The sequence below is a fragment of the Daphnia pulicaria genome, chromosome 1 (genome assembly GCF_021234035.1).
Source record: "Daphnia pulicaria isolate SC F1-1A chromosome 1, SC_F0-13Bv2, whole genome shotgun sequence".
NCBI lineage: Eukaryota > Metazoa > Arthropoda > Branchiopoda > Diplostraca > Daphniidae > Daphnia > Daphnia pulicaria.
The window spans coordinates 19,498,650-19,518,993 of NC_060913.1; the positions used below are offsets into that span (position 1 = coordinate 19,498,650).

Below are 20,344 nucleotides of genomic sequence, written 5' to 3' on the forward strand. Positions count from 1 at the left end.
AGGCAGCTGAGGGTGGCTCGACCAAAATTGACACCCAGAGTGAATCTATGCTCCGTGGCCGTTACTGAAGTAGGCTATGGTGTATCAACTATCAACGCTTTAATGGCCATACTAAGGCCAGCACCACCAATCATCAATCTACTATCATTTATTTAGCGGTAGATGGCACTAGCAACTCACCCTTTCCTAACTTCTCCTTTAATTAAATGAAAATATCTTAAAGTTGTATATTCCATTGGGAACACTTTGCGTAGTCGAAGTCGCAATTTAAAATTATAATGATATTTTGTTTTGTTTGTTTTTTTTCCATTGAAATAACCCATTAAGACATTTTACCACGACTGGATAGGGAAGGAGTCCCGTCCTCTAGTAAGAGTAGTCCTTGCGTATCCCTTGCTTCAAATAGTGAATTTATCCTATGTCAAATTGTCAATCCAACTAGAGGAATTTCTTAAATCTAGCTTTCATATTTTCGCCCCATTCTACTATTACATTATACAATTTATTTGGAAATTTTATTTGCGGGTTTTTTTCTGTTTCATGGGTATGTAACAAGAAATATATAAAAGGAATTTGATTTTTAATAATGTTATGCTATTATATATTTATAAAATAATAGCCCTACTAAATTATGAAATTAATGTTTTTCCTTTTTTATCCCGAAACTTATTCCCCTTTTTAGAAGTACTGGTTCTCTTTGATTATGATGGTCAAGCAGAAGATGAACTTACAATAAGAAAAGGAGATGTAATTGTTGATGTGAAGAAGCTTGATGGAGGTTGGTGGCATGGAAAACTTAAAACGCTTAAAGGGTCCATCCAAGGACTATTCCCAGATAATTTTGTTATGGTATTATTGATATCTATATTTTTACTTGAATAATTTTGTAAATAGTATGCTAAAGATAAATAGTTTTTTCTTGGAATTCTAATGAAACATCAACACCTATATGTTACATTTTTGTTTGCTATCAATGAATTTCTTGTTATGTAGATTATTTCTTACAACAACAAGTCCGTAACATAAGTTAGCAAGTACTCTTTTGATTGAAGTAATATTTACCCTTAAAATTCTTCAAAAAATTTAAAAAAGTTTTTTATTACAATTTGTGTGTGTTTGAATTCAATTCATTCAATTAAATATGTATTTTCTGTTTTTATTGTTAAACATGAACTTGATTTTTTTCATATTATTAGTTAGGAAACAATTTAAGTTTAGTTAGATTGTTGCAATTATATGTAATAACATTGCCCATAATTTAACCTGCTACATAGTAGTTATTGATAACAGAAGGAATATATGCTTATGATAAGAAAATATGTGAGATAGAGCTTTTCCCTTGTGCCTCACTGAGTAATATACATATTTCTGTTATTATTATCTAGGTGGTGACTGAAGCAGAAATGAATCATCCCTCTTCTGTTGTTGTTCGCTCAGGTAAAGTGTTAACTTTATGTATATTTTTTTTCTTTTCTAAATTTTAACCTTAAATACTATTAAATAGTGATTAACTTCTGAAGGTTTTTCCCCCTTCTGGAAGTAATGTTTTGGTTCTTTTTGTGTTAAATGGGTTTGAACAAATATTGTTGTACATACACTATTTTATTATACTATACCTATATATCCTTGAAACATATAACATGACCATTGATTGATGAAATCCACCTATTTTCCCAGAAAAAGGAAGAAAGTGTCGTGCTTTGTTTAGCTATGCCCCCTCACATGAAGATGAATTGGAACTTACTGTTGGAGATGAAATTCATTTTCTTGGAGAGGTTGAAGAAGGTTGGTGGAGAGGAAAATTGGGAGGGAAGGTAAAAATATTTTAAATAACAGAAATGTGTGTTAGATGCTGTACCACATTTTGATTATTATTTTACTGTTACATTATAGGTTGGAGTTTTTCCTTCTAATTTTGTGATCATTGAAGATCCTGCTCCAAGTGCTGTCACCCAAGTGAAAGGATTGCCCACCAATCCACCATCTGTTTCATCTGATGTTGCTCCAGAACTACCCCCTAAACCTCTTAAAGAAACTGCACGAGTTCTTTTCCCATATTCTGCTCTGCAGCCTGATGAGCTTGAACTTAGAGAAGGGGATTTGGTTATTATCCATAGCAAAGATTGTGAGGACAAAGGATGGTGGAAAGGAGAAGTTAACAACAAAGTACAGCTCATCTTTCATTTATAATATTGCATTCCTTTTACCTTATATTTTATATGGTAGTTTGTATGTACTTGTATAGAAATACTTCACACACACTTTTTTTTTTTTTTTGTTTGTTTGTTTAGATTGGCGTCTTTCCTGATAATTTTGTTGAAGTAATTCCGCATAATTCTACCAGTAGTGCATTTGCCAAGTCCTTGCACCCAGCATCAAACATTTCACCTTCCTCTTGCACAAATAAAGCACCACAACTAAGAAGTGGTGTTCTGAAGAATGAATCTGGTAGTCTTTCTTCGGCCAACACTCTTACTTCAGATCCCTTTGGTATGTATGCAGGTGTGACTGGAAATATTGTAGAGAATCCCAATTCTCTGAGTGATGAACAAAAGTTGAAACAAGTTGGTAAGTTATTTCAGAAATAGTGTAATTTTAGAAAAGAAGGATTCAAATAGTTTAATCTTTTTTGTTTATGTGAAGAAGCTGATATTTTGAATGTAATAACCCCAACGGAATCACTTTCTCATATCACAACATCTAGAGCACGTCCAACCAAGAGCCGTAGGCCGCCATCAGCTTTATTTCTAAAGGATTCTGTGAGTTAAAAGATATGCAGTGCGCTCTAAATATGTTATAAATGTCTCCTCGTTTTTTTTGTTTTGTTTTTTTTTGTTTTTTTTTTTCTGAAGGAAAATTGCGATTCAAATGGAGGCTTTCCTGTACCTTCAACTGCGGTTGGTGGATTGAGTGTACACCCAGAAGAATTGGGGCAAAGCAGGCTGTTGTCACCTGTTGAGCTGCAGCAACAGCGCCCGAAAACAACGATTCGGAATTCATCTATAAAACCACCTTGGATGGAAGAACTAAAACGGAATCAGGAGAAGAAAGAGAAAGGTTCATTTACTACGACCATGAGTAGTAACACCCTCGAAAAACCTGCTGTTCCTCCAGTTAAACCCAGCATAATTGGAAAATCTGTTAACACTTCTACAGATGTTCCACAGTCTGAAGGGCATTCGTTTACCCGTGCTGGTAACGAGCCAGTCTCCCACAAAGTGGGGCAAAAGAATGCTATAGCAAAGATTGAGCCGTCTTCGTCCTCAATAATAGCTTCAGTAAGTCCCGAAATTCCACCTCCAAAATCATTAGTGAATACTTCCGGGGCACCAACTTTGGCAAACGTACCACTTATTGAAAAACCTCCTTTTGCTGTTCCAACCGTTGTTGATGAAAAAAGTGCGATGCTGGGAACAGGAACGTCGATGTCATTGAAAGGATCGCCAGAAGCTGGCTTAAATAGCCTTAATATCGAGGAATTCACAAAACAAAAAATTTTGACAACTTTTCCTTCCAATGACACAAAACAATCTGTTGGTTTGCGAAATCACCTTCCAGTCAGCCTCAATGAAGAAGCACAATTAAGCAAGTCAGAAGATACAGTTCAGCATGAATTACAAACCCTTCGTCTTCGTGTAGCTTCCTTGGAGACTACCGTTCAAAATCTTCAAATGGAGCTTATGCAGTTAAAGAATTCATCTGCTGACGAACATAGGTGTAGGTGCTTGAAAAAAAAGAACAGCAATGAAGCTTCTTTGGTTCACATTTAAAGTGAAATGGCTAATTTAATTTTAATCATTACTTCTTTTATATAAATTCGAAATGTGTATCGTGATGTAGTGTTTAGCATTATAATAATTAATCGACTCTAATTTTATCACTATTATACTCTACTTTAGTAGACATTCCAACCCTCAGTCAGCATTAGTCAGGTAAGTTAAATGAACTTTCGGCATTGAGATACCTCTTCTTGAAGTGTAACTCAGTTTTTCTAAAGAGTATCGGTAGCCTACGCACACACAACTGATCAAAAGCTACAATAAGCGCCTTTTTTTTCTTGGCGAACAACTATCGAGCCAATAGATCTCCGTTCTTCCGAAAGAAAACTAATTTGCACTTTGTATTCATTTCACCGCCGAGAAGCTGGAATGAAATCTTAACATTTGCAAGAAGCCGTATATCTCGTAATTTCAAGTCGCAATTTTTTAAATCCTTACAAGTACTAAGATTTCATAAATTAAATTGTAGTGGTGCTATCATGGTTGAGCGTACTTAATTCTTGAAATTGCGCAAATGTAAGCTTTCCAGTGTATTACATGAACTCCTGATCTTGCCCATTTTCATATTTTAATAACAAAATATTTAAGTACTTTCCGTGCCTTAAAAATTTTGTAATTCTATTCATCGAAATGTGTAACATACTCGTTATTATCTTCATTTTGAAAACTACAACACGATTAAAATAACGATTACCAGTTTACCACAATTTAATATAATCATGAAGAAGCCAACAATACACAGTCGACAAGTTATTTATTTACGATTTATTTTCCAACACCTTATCTATAAAATATTTGAAAAATTTAACTAATTTGGTCTCACCGACGATATTTCTTGTTATATATCATCTCAAAACAAACAAATTACGCAGTTTCCCAAAACAATAACAGATTAAACGCATATTATATAATCTTAATTGTTACCCGATGGATATAAGAAATACAGCTACAGCGCTGTTTCAAAGAAGTGAACAATTTAGTCCATTTTTTTAAACTAGCCAATACTTAATTGGTTTTTAAGTTGCCAAATAATTTTCAAGCAGCGTCGCAGCATCTGTGAATTTGAGGAAATGTAGTTTTTCCAATACGACCTGAGTCGACACTTCCCAAAGCTATAAATTCAAGAAAGAAAAATCATATGAGTTACAAATAGATAACTAGGAATTTTAAGCTCTATCATTTACATCCATATTTGATAGCAAATACGTGGTTGGACTTTGCTGCTTGTCCAAAACGGTTCGCATGCTCAATAAGAGATCCAGACTATCGGCCAACTGTTCCCATTCTTTGTTGGGAGAATCTAATATGTTAGCCAAGTCACTGATGATACGTTTGTCCAGCTCTGAAAAATGTGTGTTATTCATATTATAAAATGATGATGTGTATATATTGTAGTGAATTGGTAAATTACCTTTCGGCAACTCTTTGCTAGTCATCAAATCGATGCCCGAGTCCAAAACTCTACTATTTGAAGTAGCGTCTGATGCGGTACTTTTCCGCTCATCTTCATCCATCACCAAAAAATTAGTTTCGCAGGGAGCCAAGCTCGTTGACGAGTGCGTACCATCACGTAACACTTTAGCTATCTAAAAATCAAGTTATTAAGTTTAAAGTCAATAAATTAATCTTGATATTTTTTCCTCATTGATTGTTATACCGTTAAATTGCACTGTGCCAAATCTAAGGAACTTTGTCCTTTTTCAACACTACCATCTCCCAACAAGTGTTCGGGGTCACTTTCGTCACATTCTTCATTTTCCGACGATGCGGAAGAATTCACGTAGTTAAGAATTGAGGGATCCGCCCCGCTCTTTATTAATAAACTACAGATTTGATCAAGTTCGTCCAACACAGCCAGATGTAAAGCAGTCATTCCATCATAGCTTTGCATATTCACATTCAAAGATGTCTAAATTTAAATAAAAAACAAGGCCATAAAATTATTGCTTGAATATAAACTAATTAAGGTATAAAACAATAAGCCATGTAATTTAAGTACATGGCAGAGTACGGTAATACATACACAGCTCAGCAATAACGCCACCATCTCTTCCGATTGCTTTTTAACGGCAATGTGTAAAGCTGATCTCCCGCGCTTTGTTTCATGACAGTTGACATCAGCTCCTTTGGCAAGTAGCAATTCTACGCTTTTCACGTTCATTGCGTTAACCGCAATGTGTAAAGGAGTAAGACCTAAATAATTCAACGATAATTTGGTAGCCTACTTCACCAAAGCCGCAATCAATTATTTTTAATTTATGCTTACCAGCGTAATTTATCGTATTCAACTTCAGAGCATGGGCTGGCTTCCAATTGGAAGTATTTAAAAGTAGTTGAAGACAGTCAATGAGATGTTTGTCCATTGCAGCAAGATGAATTGGGGTATTTCCGTTAGCATCCACCAATCCAGGGTTTGCTCCGCTTTGCAAAAGCAAAGCTGTAGCCTCGGTTTGGTTTTTAAGAACAGAAATGTGTAATGGTGTCAGATTTGCATTATTTTGAGCGTTGATGAAATTCAGTTCTGTGTTATGAAAGGAAGCCGCATGCAGTATAGCGCGCACAACATCGGTTTGATTGTGAATAAGAGCGTCGTGGAGTGCACTACAAAAATTGTCCAGTTAAACTCACTTATAAGTAATTTTAGCGAAAATTGGCTTACTTGTCTCCATCTTCACTTTGCATTGCCTGAAGAAGAAGAAAAAAAAAGAAACAATACAAATAAATACAAAGTTGATTTTAAAAAGGAATTCTAATGGGCATACCATAAGATGTCGCATACGAGTCAAAATATGACCCAAATCACCCGTCGTGGCGTACCAGCGAATCGCCCGGGCCATGTTCATTGAATAAGCAGACATTAATTTGGATGTTGTAACTGGTGATGAAACCTGCAATGCATAATAGATTGATGATATGTAACAAATGCACCACTTTTCAAAAGATAACACAAAATAAGTGTTCAGAAAAACTCTTACTAATTGGTTAATCTTATGGGGCTTCAAATCACTGAAAGGAGACTTCTTTGGTGATATCTTCATATGTTTTAGTTGTGGAGTAAGTGCATCGATAGTTGATCCAGAAGCATCTGAGCCATAAGTGTCAAAATTAAAAAATTCTTCAAAAATGTTCCAATCAGCCTGTCCAATATCTTTGACTATATTAGGTGATGTCGACGGCCTATCTGGGTATGGTCGCTTTGCACCTAAAGAAGTAGGAACAATTGAGTGAGGCTGAGAAAAAATGACGCAAAGAGCAAATTTATGGTATGTTTCAAAGTCCTTTTAGTGGGCTAACTGCTAACCCAATGTAAGCAAACCCCAATAAACAAATATTGAAAAAGAATTGGCACATTTCTTGAAATCAAAGAAGATTTCAGCAGATTTCAGTGCTATTGTGCTTGACAGGAACGTTCAAATAGTCAATTTCTATTTGAAACCCTTAATATAACATCTGTTATGCGCCGGAAAATGGACAGGGAGAGTGAGAGTGACGGGAGTGTCCTTAATGAACGGAATCAGGGTCAGGAAGCACAGCGTAACTGAAGCGTTTGGGAGAAAAAAGCGTCGAGAAGACAAATGGAGCAGGAGCAGGGAGCAGCGAAGGGATTTAAGGGACAGAGGGACAAGTATTAAAGGAAGAAGAGTATATTATTTAGTCGCGGCGGATGTTGGGGAAGAAGGGGAACCCAACCGAGGAATCTAATCTTTGGATACGTGAAAAGGTATTTTCTATTTTGTCGCCGTTTGCTGCAGAGGTGTGCCTGGTGACGTTGATGTTTGGGGTGAAATCGGGATGCAGATGAGGATTGGTAGTTTGACGCTTGTGTCGTGTAACACATCGTTGGGACATGTCACAAAATTTTAATATTGATTGCAAACTTACTTTATTACTCCTTGTTTTAGAGTACAGGAGAGTAAAGGAGTGAGAGACAGGTTATCAGGTATTTTCGGCATGGTATTTTGAATGAATGATTGAGCTAAAAATACAAAATATAGCCGTGTTTACCAACTCTCTCTCTTGGAGTATAGGTGAAAGATTTGGCTTCACTGGTAGATTGATTGCTGGGCCGATATAACTGGAACTGAACAGTCACATCTGATTGAATATTCGGATCTTGATAAGCGGGAGTCCTTAGAGTAGAAAAATATTTACAATCAAAATATGAGTAAACCATTATATAGGAATCTTAACTGGTTAAATATATCATTTGTCATGAAATGCTGTAGTACAAACTACGTACCTGTTGGCCTATAAATCTATAATGCGCTATAATTCAAATTTATGACATTCATGACTATATATGTATTCGTGGCTATTGCCAGCGTATAATGGCCTGGCAAATTTTAGAAGTCTACCATTTTTTTTCATACAACTTTTTGCATGGATATGTAAAGGAATGAAAATTTTTTTCCAAACAACGTACAATGAAAGTTTTTAACATCACAAATATGTTGATTTATTACATAGGCCTACGTATAGATGTTATACCAATGAAAAAGTAGTAGCCATGCCAAAAAGTCGTGCGCAGTTTACGCCGATGCGCACCACAGCGGCCGATAGCAGAACCTAGATTGTTATTACGCTTGACAACCTGTACAGTCAAGATCCTTTGTTCGACAAAAAGGCCTTGTTCGACTGTTGTCGAACAAAGGATCTTGACTGTACAGGTTGTCAAGCGTAATAACAATCTAGGTTCTGCTATCGGCCGCTGTGGTGCGCATCGGCGTAAACTGCACACGATTGTTTGCTCGACTACTACTTTTTCAATGGTATAACATCTATATGCAAATTAGTTAGTTAAACGTCGAAGTCGGATAACTTAAAAAGATATTTTAATCTTATTTCAACGAAAGATTTTCCTATCTATCTTTTTTTCATTTTGGTTTTGAAACAATTTTTTTTTCTTGGCTAGAATGTGGGACAATTTTTTTACATGTTAATCGCATTTTGCTAATGAAAACATTATCAATATAGCTGGTAGTTTGACTACAAAAAAAGTTATACCATAAAAAAATAAGATGGCTAGTACACAATTTCCTTTACTTACTTGAATGCGATAGCAAATTGATAATGCACATCCAATTCAGAAAAGTCGGCAAATGCATGCCAGATTTCTTGCTCGTTTTCATCTGTCTCGAAGAAACGAATTTTGATGTCCTCTGTAATAAAATTTTGAATTGGATGTTGGATGGAAAATGTTTCATGAAATTAATCTAATTATTTTACTTTTATTGACTTTCTCGACGAAGATGAAAATCTCTTCCTGTCCCGTACAGCAACCACAGACCTTATCTATTCGAACAATGCGTAAGTCTCCAGCATGAGTGCTTTCTAGATTGATTGAAAAATACGGTAAGATTAGGTTAGCAAAGTATTGCTGCGTTTGTAAAGTAGTTCTTCGAAATTTTAAATTCAGTTTAACTTAAATTGACAAAACCTGAATTCGCGGGTCACTCGAATTAAATTTTAGAAGGTGAATATTCATTGCGGCTATTGCGGCTATTTGTTTTATGTATTATATGTTAATGCTGATTTCTGTAAACTTTTTTGTATAAAATCACATATTCACAATTCACATCACAAGTCTTCAATTTAAAAAATTGCCATTTAAAATACTTTAAAAATCGTTTAAAGAAGCAGCATAAACAAACTAACAATTTAATGGGAGCCTCATATTAAATTTCGGTTTTTTGTGCTTTAATTTGTTAAATTATGATTATAATTAGTAATTTATTTTTCTGTACTATTTAACAATAAAAATATTTGTGGATTGCGTTAAGATCCTCATCTTAACATATAAATTTATTCAAATCGATCAAAATTTAATTATTTTTTGGCCTTCAATGAAATAAAATTTTTACAAAAAAATTTTCATTCCAAAATGCGGTTTCACACGTTGATTGCCGATTGATTTGAGTCGATTCCTACGTTAAATTATTTAAAATGAATTGAATATTTTGGATTTTGAAGGTGACATTTTGTTTTCGCTGATTCTGATAATCGAAATAGTAAACAACAAGTTTAATGAAGTCACCGATAATTAAAAATAAAATTGAATAAAAATGAATAACGCTCAACCTACTCGGTTAATTTTGATTTTGCATTTGTATAGGGCTACCTACTTACCTAGTATTAAAAAACTACGTGCATCTAATAAAATACGAAATTTAGGACAACGAATTAGATTTACCGTTGTCCTTTCACGCTTTGTTAACGCGGTAGTTTTAATTATCAACATTTTCCACTATAGCCTAATAAAGCTATCTTTTAGAACTTACTTAAATTGTGGATAGCTTGGGAATATTGAGGTGGGCAGATCTGTTCACGAAAACCGTTTTGTTCCACAAAGGCTTCAAACTTTAGTTTAACTGAGTGAAGATCCATTGTATTGGCTATCTTATCTGCTTCATCCTTCAACTATAAAAAATGACCAATGTTAAATAACTTTACTAATGCAACAACAAATAAGACTACTTAAGATACACTATAATAATAATTGAAAACTACATACCTGTTGCCGTTGGTTACGATTTATGGGTGCATTCCCCATTTCATTTATCAAACGCCTTAAAATTACCTCAGGGACTTGTTTTTTCAATGTGTGGATGATCATTAAACCGGAGAAACTTTTGAACAAAAATATTTAGAAATATTTATTATTACTATTCTTAACATTTTTATAGAGAATACATCATACGTTGCAGTCCATTCGTTTTTAGCAGAGACTACGATTTCTTGGTATTCTCCTTCGTTACCATTATCCTTATTGGAGTTTTCTTTCCCTCCAAGACGATGAGCATGTGGAACAGGTATTGAAGTGTTTGTAACAAATGTACAACGAATAATAGCTTCTCGATCTGGACAGCCTTCCAACTAAAGACAGTCATGTAGTGGTACTGTTCTGTTTTCTTTTGCCGTTTTATCTGGCAACGCAGCATGGCGCCGTTCCTTTTTAGTGCGAGAACGGGGAGAAGAGGGAGAATGGGAGGGAGGAGGACGAATGAGGGGGAGGAGGGCGTAAGAAAAAAAGAGACCCACGTTTTCTCTTCTTCCCCATTCGTCCCATTCTCCCTCTTCTCGCGCTAAAAAGGAACGGCGCCATGCTGCGTTGCCAGATAAAACGGCCAAAGAAAACAGATCCGAAAGAGCCCTATAGGACAGCAGTTACATTAAACGCAATAGCGGGAATAGGGTTTTTGCATGAAATTTCGATTTGTTTAAAACATACCTGGTTAGAACCAGTTTTTTACGCTGATTCTCATGGTACTTTTTTAATATTTTTAAAATGAACCTAACTATGTGTATTTCTAATTCAAAGTTCAAATAAGCGCCTCCCATTTCAAAACGGGGTCACAGCCATTTTTTAGGGGCGGAGTTTTATGTCTGATGAATTTGTAGACGACGCTTACCAAAATCACCCTTTTTGTATTTTGTCTTAAGGCCCTAAGGGCGAAAGAGGGTTGTAATCAGCCGTAGGCAGTACGAAAAGGGTGATTTTGGTGAATTTGGTGAGCGTCGTCTACAAATTCATCGGAAATTAGACTCCGCCCATGAATAGAACCAAATATAGAAACCTACTTGAATGAAACCAAATAATTAAAATACAAACTCCCGTACAAACTTAAAATTTACAGGTTCCAAATTATGAATCATAGTCAATAGATATTTACATTAGCAAGTGAAACATACTTGAACGCGAATATTTTGTTTTTTGTTCCATTCCTTGCTTTCAGCCATAAGACATCCATGTGTTCCAGTCATTTCAGAGGCATAACGAAAACAAAACTTTCCCTGTGGTTGATTAAGTATAAATAAACATGGAGATGGTCTGCCTGGTCTGATAACAGTTGAACTGAGAGAATATTCTGTGTTAAAAAAAAACAGGTTTTATACGACACCAATGCGAATTTCACATTTGAAGAAAAAAATAATGATTACCCACGTAGGTACTGTTCGATGAGGTACACATCATAGGAAAGTTTCCTCTGAAGAAGCTTTGGCATATCTGAGGACTTGAGGAATGTGTTAATTCAGGTGAGTAAGGGCTGCTACCAATTGGGTGATGCATACTTCATGATTTCAATTTTAATAATCATGCTTATTAAATAATATTTGAATTTATGTTAAGGGGATAAAAATGCACAATGGGACTAACCTTGAATACACGAAAGAATTCTCAAATGAAGTCAACGCAAACGAATTAGTAAAAATCTGAAAGTTATTTCGATTTGCGTGTAATATTAAAAACAGACAGTTTCAAACTGGAACTTTTCACTAAGTTACAAAGTTTTATAGGTAAATTTAGCACTGCTAGCGCAATCTTAAGCCTGAAACTTAATTTATAAGGGAAGGGGGATTCCCCTTATCACTCCCCTTATCATTTTCCTTATCGTCATTCCCCTTCCCCCCATTGAGTAAAGGAAAAGGGAAATTCCGTAACATGCGCTTACACTGCCTCTAGCGGATAAGGAAGTTTTCCGTCAAATATTGATCCCATTTATCCCTGAGGGTATATATATAGGGCTGTTCGAAATCTTTTTTGACATTTGTTGCCATCGTGGCAACGCAGCATTTTAGTCAAGATGATGTCTGCTACAATAGCTCGCCCTTTTTAACAGTGCTGATATTTTTCTACCACATTATATTTTTCTATCATACCTTTCGTTACGGCTTTTGGGTCCTTTCCCGCTACATGCATCTTGAGACAACGCTTTCTCTCAATTTTATTAGTGCTTTTTTAGATCCATCAAATGTTGTTAGATAAATTAATGTAAAGCTATAGTTTTAAATAATTTGCTAATAATACGGGAGCTAAAATCCGCCAATTTTTTAAATAAAATTGTTTTCAAAATATTTAGGGGAGCATGGGGTGATCTGGTGTTCTGGTTGGTTGGCTCAATTGTTTCTTGGTAGGTTAGAATTGCAATAAAATATTGACAAAAATAAGAAGACGTAGATGTTAGTAATGCACATCTTAAATCAAAATTTCATTGTATTAAGACAATTAGTTTATGAATGAAAAGTAAAATACATTGTTTGTCTTGAAATTGGGTCGTCCTACGTTGACTTTCGAATCAAATATCGGCTTTCCCGATTATTTTAAAATCATGAAAAATTTGGAAAATATTCTATGTTATCTCCTCTTCAAGTCAGTTTAGTTTGTTTTATATTTACAAAAGTTTAAATAAGAGATATTCAATAATACACTAAGACCCCTTTGTTGAGGGCGCATTGGCCACACAACGTCAGGGCTATTTGGCTTACATAAAGTTGCATATGACTACAGTAAAATTATTTGTGTTCGACTTTTTTCGTGTTTTAGTGAACTTCTATACTTATTTACCCCTTCTTATTGATTTTCTGTTGGTGGGTTGCATTATTGTTTTTTTTAATTACTAGGCCCACTCAGACTTGAGTGTTGCCTGCACTCATAAACTATACATGGATGTTATCACGACTAAAAGACAAATTTGAAGACATAAGTTTTGTAAATATAATAAATTTTTATATGTATAGGAGCAGGGGTTTACTTTTGAATTAATTTTCATCTTTTAATTTTACGAAGACGGATTTGAAAGATAGTTTGAGGGTATGACTGAATTTCAAGGCGGATAAGTAGGAAAGTGATAGTATAGCATTTTAATGTTTTTTAAATATTCGGCTTAGAAGCCGAGATATTAATGATTGAAATTTTGAAAAAAATTTCCAAAAATTTCTTCGTTTTTTGGCCATGCCGGCCTTCATCCCGTAAGCCACCTAGCGCTCGCGAAAGCAAAATTTCCCCCTCTTTGCCTTTAGGGTCTGTTGGGGTGGTCTCCCTCATAACGTCAGCCTACACCTATCGAGAGGGGGTGGTCACCCCAACGACGATTTCCGCTAAATCAAAAACCCCCAAAACGGTCTCTTTGAGTGGCGGATCGCTTGTTAAAAGATATGTGCTATTGCTAAGGGTTTCACTCTTCTCTTTTGTGATCTAATCACCGAGTTTCCTTGATGAAATTTAGAAGTGCTCTCCAGATGGCTGATGACGTTGCTACTGTTGTTAGTGGGGGTGGATAGTCCCTTATTTTTTTCAAGCAAGCTTCTTTGAATGTTTTCCTTTGCGCTGTGAACAGGCAGCACGTGAAAAGGAAGTGCTCGATGGATTTTTCTTCTGTGCCACAGTCACACACTGGTGACTGAATTTTCTTAATATTGAAAAAATGGTGGTTCAATTGACAGTGACCTGTCAATAACTGAGTGATTTGGTAGCTGATGTAAACACCCTTCAGCAGATATGCATTGGCTGGGTAGGGGAAGAAACTCCTTGTGATGGCACCTTTATTAGTGTTTTCGGACCATTCCTTTTTCCACAGCTTTTGAATCTTGTTGCTGATTTTGGTTCTGAGAGTAGACAGCGAAACTTCTGTATTCTTAATCCCTCGACTGGAAGGGGTGGACTTAACGCTATTTAAGTCGATCAGTTCCAGGAAGTCATTGCTCGACAGCCAGTGAAATGAGAACAAATCACCATTTGCAAGGAACATTTCTCTACTCTCGGATGCTGTTGGAGAAATTTTTTTGAACGTCAATTTTCTATTCAGAGCTGGTTTGGAACAGCTGACTATATTGCAGTTGCCGAAATGCGAACTGTTTGTTGCCACATTCCAGATCGAGAGGAGTATTGCTCCGGTTTCAGCTTGGGTTGATGAGATGAACGCCGGAAATAGGAGTTCTTGGGTTTCTCTCCCAGTTGGTGAACAAAACACACTCCGGGCCAGGATTCCCTTTTCGTGTGGTGCAGTTGATACAAAAATTACTACGCTGTTTGGTTTTGCCGCTAGCATTCGTATTGCTGCTGCTGTAGCGTTGCTGTATGTGAGGGGCGACGGAAATTTATGCTGACTTCAACTGATATATTATTTATTTCACTTTCGGAGAGAGTTAGTAGCTTTAGCCGAGAAAATAGAAAATGGACGATTTTTGTACAGGAATAAACGAAGGGCAGCAAATTCAAAAGCAATCAGGTCAATTGGCAGTAAGTTAGAAATAATTAGGAGGGATTCTGTGTGCTTTCTTGTGTGATCGGGTGATAAATTTCAACATTTGGTACTGCGTGATCCTGAGCTTGTTGATACACCATTTCTTTTTGAGGCAGTGACTCCAGACCATGAAGTAACTTTGGGACAATAATTGATTTGAACAGTGTTAGTAAGGTGTTAGTATTCAATTCCCACGTCCGTCTCAGACAGTATTTCAGATTGTGAATTACTCTTTGAGTTGCAAGACATTTTTTTTCAACATGAGTTCTCCAGTTAAGCTTTGTATCAACTTCAAAACCGACAAATTTTGTGGAACGTGAAGGGAAAATATTTATATTGTTGATTTTAATTTGTACTGCATCTGTTATCATTTTTTTGCAAAAATCATGAGGATAGATTTTAAGGGATTTATGTCAAGTAACACATTCTCGCAATTTTTAAAAACTTCGTTACACATTGTTTCCAAATTCGCTATGGATATTTGTAAAATTTTATGCATTGCGACCAGCGCAATATCATCTGCATATCCAATTATCTTAAATTTGAAAGGAAAGTTAGAATTAATAAGTTGCTCTGCTAAAATTTTCCAAAGAAATGGAGATATAATTCCTCCTTGTGGACAACCAATGGAAACTATATACTTGAATATGAGATCATTTACGTCAATATTCGCTTCTCTATTTTCAAAAAGACTTTTAATAACTCCCATAAGATATTTCGGGCAATTATATTCAGCTAGTGCGGCTAAAATAGCTGGCTTCCATGTACAGTCAAACGCACCGCTCACATCTAAAAAAGCTACTGATGTAAACACCTTATGTTTAAAATTTTCTTCTACTATATTAGCCAACGTATGCATTGCCGTTTCTGTTGATTTTCCTTCACAAAAACCGCGCTTGTTATTACAAAACCACTCTTAATTGCTTTTCAGCTAACCAGGTTAATCGGTCGTGAATGATTTTTTCAAAGATTTTACCAAAAATATTTAAAAAAACTTATAGGTCTAAAACTTTTTACATCCTTATACCACGATATAATAGGAAAGGATGCGCACCACTGCGGCCGATAGCAGAACTAAAATTTTTATTACGCTTGACACAAAAACGTAGGCCCAATCCTTTGTTCGAGAACCGTCTGCTTTACATGATAAATAATTAATTAATTAATGGGATGCCAGCATAATTACATTAATTACATCATTACAATAATTAAATTAACCTCGTATTGAACCTTGATTTTCTGTCTCTTCAATTTAAAAAAAATGCTCGAAGGACATTACTGAAGGAATCTTGTTTTTTCTTCATTCTTTCTTTATTGTAATTTAAATATATGTTTTCATTTATATTTATAAAAAGTATTGAAATGAAGTCATTTCATAGATTGTAGGCTACAATTTGCAAACAACCAACTTATTTAATTCATATTCACAAGAGTACCAATGTGTCAGTGGTTGGTCCAAAAAATCGCAACTCTCATAATTTTCGAACGATCTCGTGTCTAACATTCCGTCAGAATCCCAGAATCTCCAGAAATTCTAATAGTTTGCCCCTTTTTTAAACTTAAAACTACCCCAAAACCGTAAAAAATTCCAGGTATTTATTGAATTTGATCGGAATCAAATTATTAAAAAAGTGCTCTAGAAATAATGACAAATGTCGAAATGTGGGATTTGCTAAACCTTCATTTAATTTTTCCCTCCTTTTTTCCACCGCTGGGTGGCGCACACATTTTGTCGTCTGCTCATGAATGGAAGATGGGACAAATTTATGTCTCAACACTAGTAAATTTTAGCCCGTCTGAGGCCGGTCCTTAGTTGGCCTAGTGCTAAGTCGAGCTTTTGGCTAAAGGCCTTTCTTGGGCAATCAATGTCAAACGTGAAAAAGAAATTTCGGTTGGCAACGTTGCATCTGCTTTGTGAGTTTTGTCTTGGGGGAGTGGGGAGGGAGAGGGAAGACATGGCCAGTGGCTAATTTCTAATAAGTCCTTTTTCGTTCTTCCCACCTTTCGCTTTCTTCTATGCCCCCAAATCTTGTTCCTCAGAAAACCATCATAGAAAACCCAAAAAATTTCGCGAATTTCGGCTATCCGCTGTTAAAAATGAATTTTCTTGTCCAAAAACGAATCCAACGATTAAAATAGAGCCGTCACTACTACGAATAATGTACACTATGGCGACGACAGCAGTTGATTTGTCGTAGTAGGACATATTATTATGAGGGTTGCACAAATTACAAACATTAAATTTTTTTGATTTTTTTGAAATTATCACTTTTTATTATACTCATTGACCCAATAACGAACAATATTTTTTCAGTGAATTGATTAGTTATTGAAATTCATATATTTTTATTTCCATTGAAAAGTAGAAAAGCAACATATCCCTCGCCTCCTTCTTCTTCAGCCTCTTCAGCATTGAAAACATTGGGAACCACAAATACTTAATGGGGGACAGGTGGGTGAGTCGTAAGGTTTCGCTTAGTGATCGGGGCACTTTAGATATCTGAGTTCGACTCCCCTGGTGAGCATAGTTACTCCCACACCTGGGCACGCACCACTGTTCACACCTCCTTATTTCTAGAAACGCATAAATAGTCCAAAAACACACAATGAAAATATGGTACTTCCATCACCCTCTTCCACTCAATTACAGAAAAAGGGCCATTCCATGGTATTTCAATTTTTTTTTTGTCGCGGTACCTCACCGATTTTGATGAAAAAAATACTGTGTGTTGTAAGTCTTGATTAAATAACACTGTGAAATTTTAAAAATTTTTGGATCAGTGGTTGAGCGTGAATTGCTGTTCCAATTTCCGGTTTTTTGCGAAAGCGTAGTGCGGAATTTTCACTAAAACGTAAGTAAAACGGCGGCGGATTGAGCAATTAAGATCAGAGAAAAACAAAAAAAAAGAGAAAAAAAAATTCAATTTTTTGGTTTTTGGTCGAACGGCAGAAAATATTTAAATTCTGCAAAAACAGGTGAATCCGGAGTACAAAACTGTATATGCTTGAATTATTTCAGATTTTTAGGTCCCATAGCGGAATGGGAAAAAAAATGGGGTCCATGGATTTGGTGCACTTGAGTGGTGGATTGCTTGTTAAAGAAAAAAACTTTAATGGCTAATATCTCCATTCTCGAACGGCGAAGCTGGTCGCGACTTGCGCCATTCGATAGCCCGTCTTCATTTTTACTTATCCTGTAACAATTTCCCTAATTCCAATCTTCGTGTTTAAGTTATGATTTTTTTTAATTTGTTCGTATTCCCTATCTTTTAACACAGGCGCCATCGCACCTTACACTTCTCCCAGAGGTTGGCTCGCGCATCGTTTACAGCTCCCCTAGGTATAGGATATAAAAAATGTATATGATATGATGTATATAGGTATTTACATTGTTGCGACTCTCTTTTCGCTCGGCACTTTTTATTAGCCTCCGATTCAATTCAAATTCGACACACAAAGACAAGACGAACACAGAAAGACAAAACACACACAAATAATACTTGAACAGAGAAACAAGATATCTTAAGACCTCCAATACCTCCAAGATACAACTACAGAATAAGAATGAGAATGAGAATGTTCGTTCATAGGTCCTGACCTCTTATATACCCCCCTGCTAACATTTACTTCTACTAATGGCTTCTGCGTAGACCTTGTGACCAAGGTCTACGCGTAAAAGCGGAAGTCATCTCGTCTTCGCCTGAATTTACGCGTCATTCGAATAATCCAAATTTCTCCCGTAACATTTCGGCCATTCGACTCGGACTTTTGCTTGCAAAAGTGAGAAACAACAAATAAAAAGTATGACTAAGGTATATGACATAATCTTCGGATAATGATGGGAACGGTAGCTTTGTTGTCGACCGCTGAGCGGATGGGTTGGTTCGGTTTCCGTCTTGCCTCTTCCCAGTCTTGGGCACTCACTGTTGACATGTCCTGGCTCTCTAAATTACGAGCATACACGTTCGTTTGGACAGTCGCGAGCTATGTGACTCTGCTGATAGCATTAATAGCACTCATCTTGCATTTGTCGCCCTCGTTGTTGCTGGTCGTCCCATGTAACACTGCGCCTTTGCCCCGCTGGCGGTAGGCTAGATGATGAATTGTAGCGTGTACCGAAAGACACCTGTTGCCCTGTCAATCGAGGCTCTTGATGCAGGAACGGTTGTTGGTGAAACTCTTGTTGAAATCGCGAAATGTTATTGACTTGGTCTCTTTTTACCGCCTCCATTTCCGTCCTTAGGCGAGCCAACTCTCCTTGAAGCTGGTCGATTACTGACGGTGCTGTACTGCCGACTACTTTTAACCTTCCGTACTCTGTGACGAACTCGGCTATTGTTGCTAAATTAGCATTATGGAGGTGCCAATAGAGCTGTGTGTGTTTAATGCCACTGATTAAATGTCCAACGAACGCTCGTTCGCTCGTTGGGTCCGGACAAAGACGATGAAACTTTGCTTTGTCGTGAGCGTAATGCGCTGACGACTCTCCTGGCTGTTGAACACGTGATGCCACCGCTGTTTTCCAATCGTCCATCGTGTACCGCTTACGAAATGCCTCTGTAAAAGCTGCCGACCAATCAGCCCAGTTTTCTTCTGGTGGTACTGCTTGAGCAGCTGGCATCGGCATCCAAATCTTCGCTGCTGCTCCATGTAAAGCGGCTGCTGCCATCCGTCGTTGTTTTTCCGGTGTCCATCTAGCTGCCGTTGCGATTCTCTCCACCGCTTCTATCCACTCGAACACGTCTTCATTTGCTGATCCACCAAATTTGGGTAACGGTCCGTTTCCCCCTCCATGTCCGTCCAGTGCTACTGTTAGGGCGGCCGCTTGCCGTTGATTTTCTCTATGGAGTCCTGCGATCTGCTCCGGGTTTTCTTGTTGTTGGTCAATCATGATGCGCTGCATCGCTGTCAGCTGTGCCAGGATTTGCGTAAGGTCGGCCATGTTGACCGGCGGATTTTCTACTGCGACAATTCGTTCGGCTACGTTGACTGGCGGATTTTATACTGCAACAATTGGCTGATTTGCTTGACGACTGCGAGTTGCTATACCGATGTCTGCTGGTCTATAAGACGCGCGTCCACAATAATTACAAGGTGCTGGCTGGCCAGGGAGACGATGTTGGCATCTACCGCGCATGAGTGATGAGTTCTTGTGGTGTAGCTTGTTAGCTTTTCTTTGACACCATCCCATTTCTGACACCACTGTTGCGACTCTCTTTTCGCTCGGCACTCTTTATTAGCCTCCGACTCAATGTAACTTCGACACACAAAGACAAGACGAACACAGAAAGACAAAACACACACAAATAATACTCGAACAGAGAAACAAGATAGCTTAAGACCTCCATTACCTCCAAGATACAACTACAGAATAAGAATGAGAATGAGAATGTTCGTTCATAGGTTCTGACCTCTTATAACCCCCCCCCCCCCCCCCCTGCTAACATTTACTTCTACTAATGACTTCTGCGTAGACCTTGTGACCAAAGTCTACGCGGAAAAGCGGAAGTCATCTCGTCTTCGCCTGAATTTACGCGTCATTCG

General features: G+C 36.9%; 2 protein-coding genes across 8 annotated transcripts; one reads left to right on the plus strand and one right to left on the minus strand.

The window, feature by feature from the left end:
* Window positions 1-218: 218 nt before the first annotated feature.
* LOC124312494 (SH3 domain-containing kinase-binding protein 1-like) lies at window positions 219-4,333 on the plus strand. Of its 3 annotated transcripts, none has more exons than XM_046777035.1 (8): window positions 219-544; window positions 683-849; window positions 1,386-1,437; window positions 1,678-1,814; window positions 1,894-2,166; window positions 2,292-2,568; window positions 2,647-2,759; window positions 2,853-4,333. In XM_046777035.1, the coding sequence occupies exons 1-8, from the start codon at window positions 541-543 to the stop codon at window positions 3,768-3,770; spliced, it is 1,941 nt and encodes a 646-aa protein (XP_046632991.1). In that variant the 5' UTR covers window positions 219-540; the 3' UTR covers window positions 3,771-4,333. The 3 variants fall into 3 exon arrangements, with proteins under 3 accessions (XP_046632991.1, XP_046632999.1, XP_046632983.1); XM_046777043.1 differs by having other exon boundaries at window positions 219-369; window positions 2,644-2,759; XM_046777027.1 differs by having other exon boundaries at window positions 220-544; window positions 2,644-2,759.
* Window positions 4,334-4,529: 196 nt separating this feature from the next.
* Window positions 4,530-12,111, minus strand: LOC124312449 (nuclear factor NF-kappa-B p105 subunit-like). Of its 5 annotated transcripts, none has more exons than XM_046776989.1 (18): window positions 11,935-12,111; window positions 11,718-11,773; window positions 11,469-11,644; window positions 10,477-10,652; window positions 10,291-10,405; window positions 10,058-10,196; window positions 9,006-9,110; window positions 8,827-8,938; window positions 7,785-7,909; window positions 6,755-6,981; window positions 6,542-6,667; window positions 6,439-6,464; window positions 6,046-6,380; window positions 5,803-5,972; window positions 5,437-5,688; window positions 5,191-5,365; window positions 4,964-5,121; window positions 4,530-4,891 (listed from the first exon to the last, which is right to left on the minus strand). In XM_046776989.1, exons 2-18 carry the CDS (start codon window positions 11,749-11,751, stop codon window positions 4,796-4,798), a joined length of 2,547 nt encoding a protein of 848 aa, XP_046632945.1. In that variant the 5' UTR covers window positions 11,752-11,773; window positions 11,935-12,111; the 3' UTR covers window positions 4,530-4,795. The 5 variants fall into 5 exon arrangements, with proteins under 5 accessions (XP_046632945.1, XP_046632953.1, XP_046632938.1 ...); XM_046776997.1 differs by having other exon boundaries at window positions 11,718-11,791; XM_046776982.1 differs by having other exon boundaries at window positions 11,722-11,848.
* Between the last annotated feature and the right edge of the window lie 8,233 nt (window positions 12,112-20,344).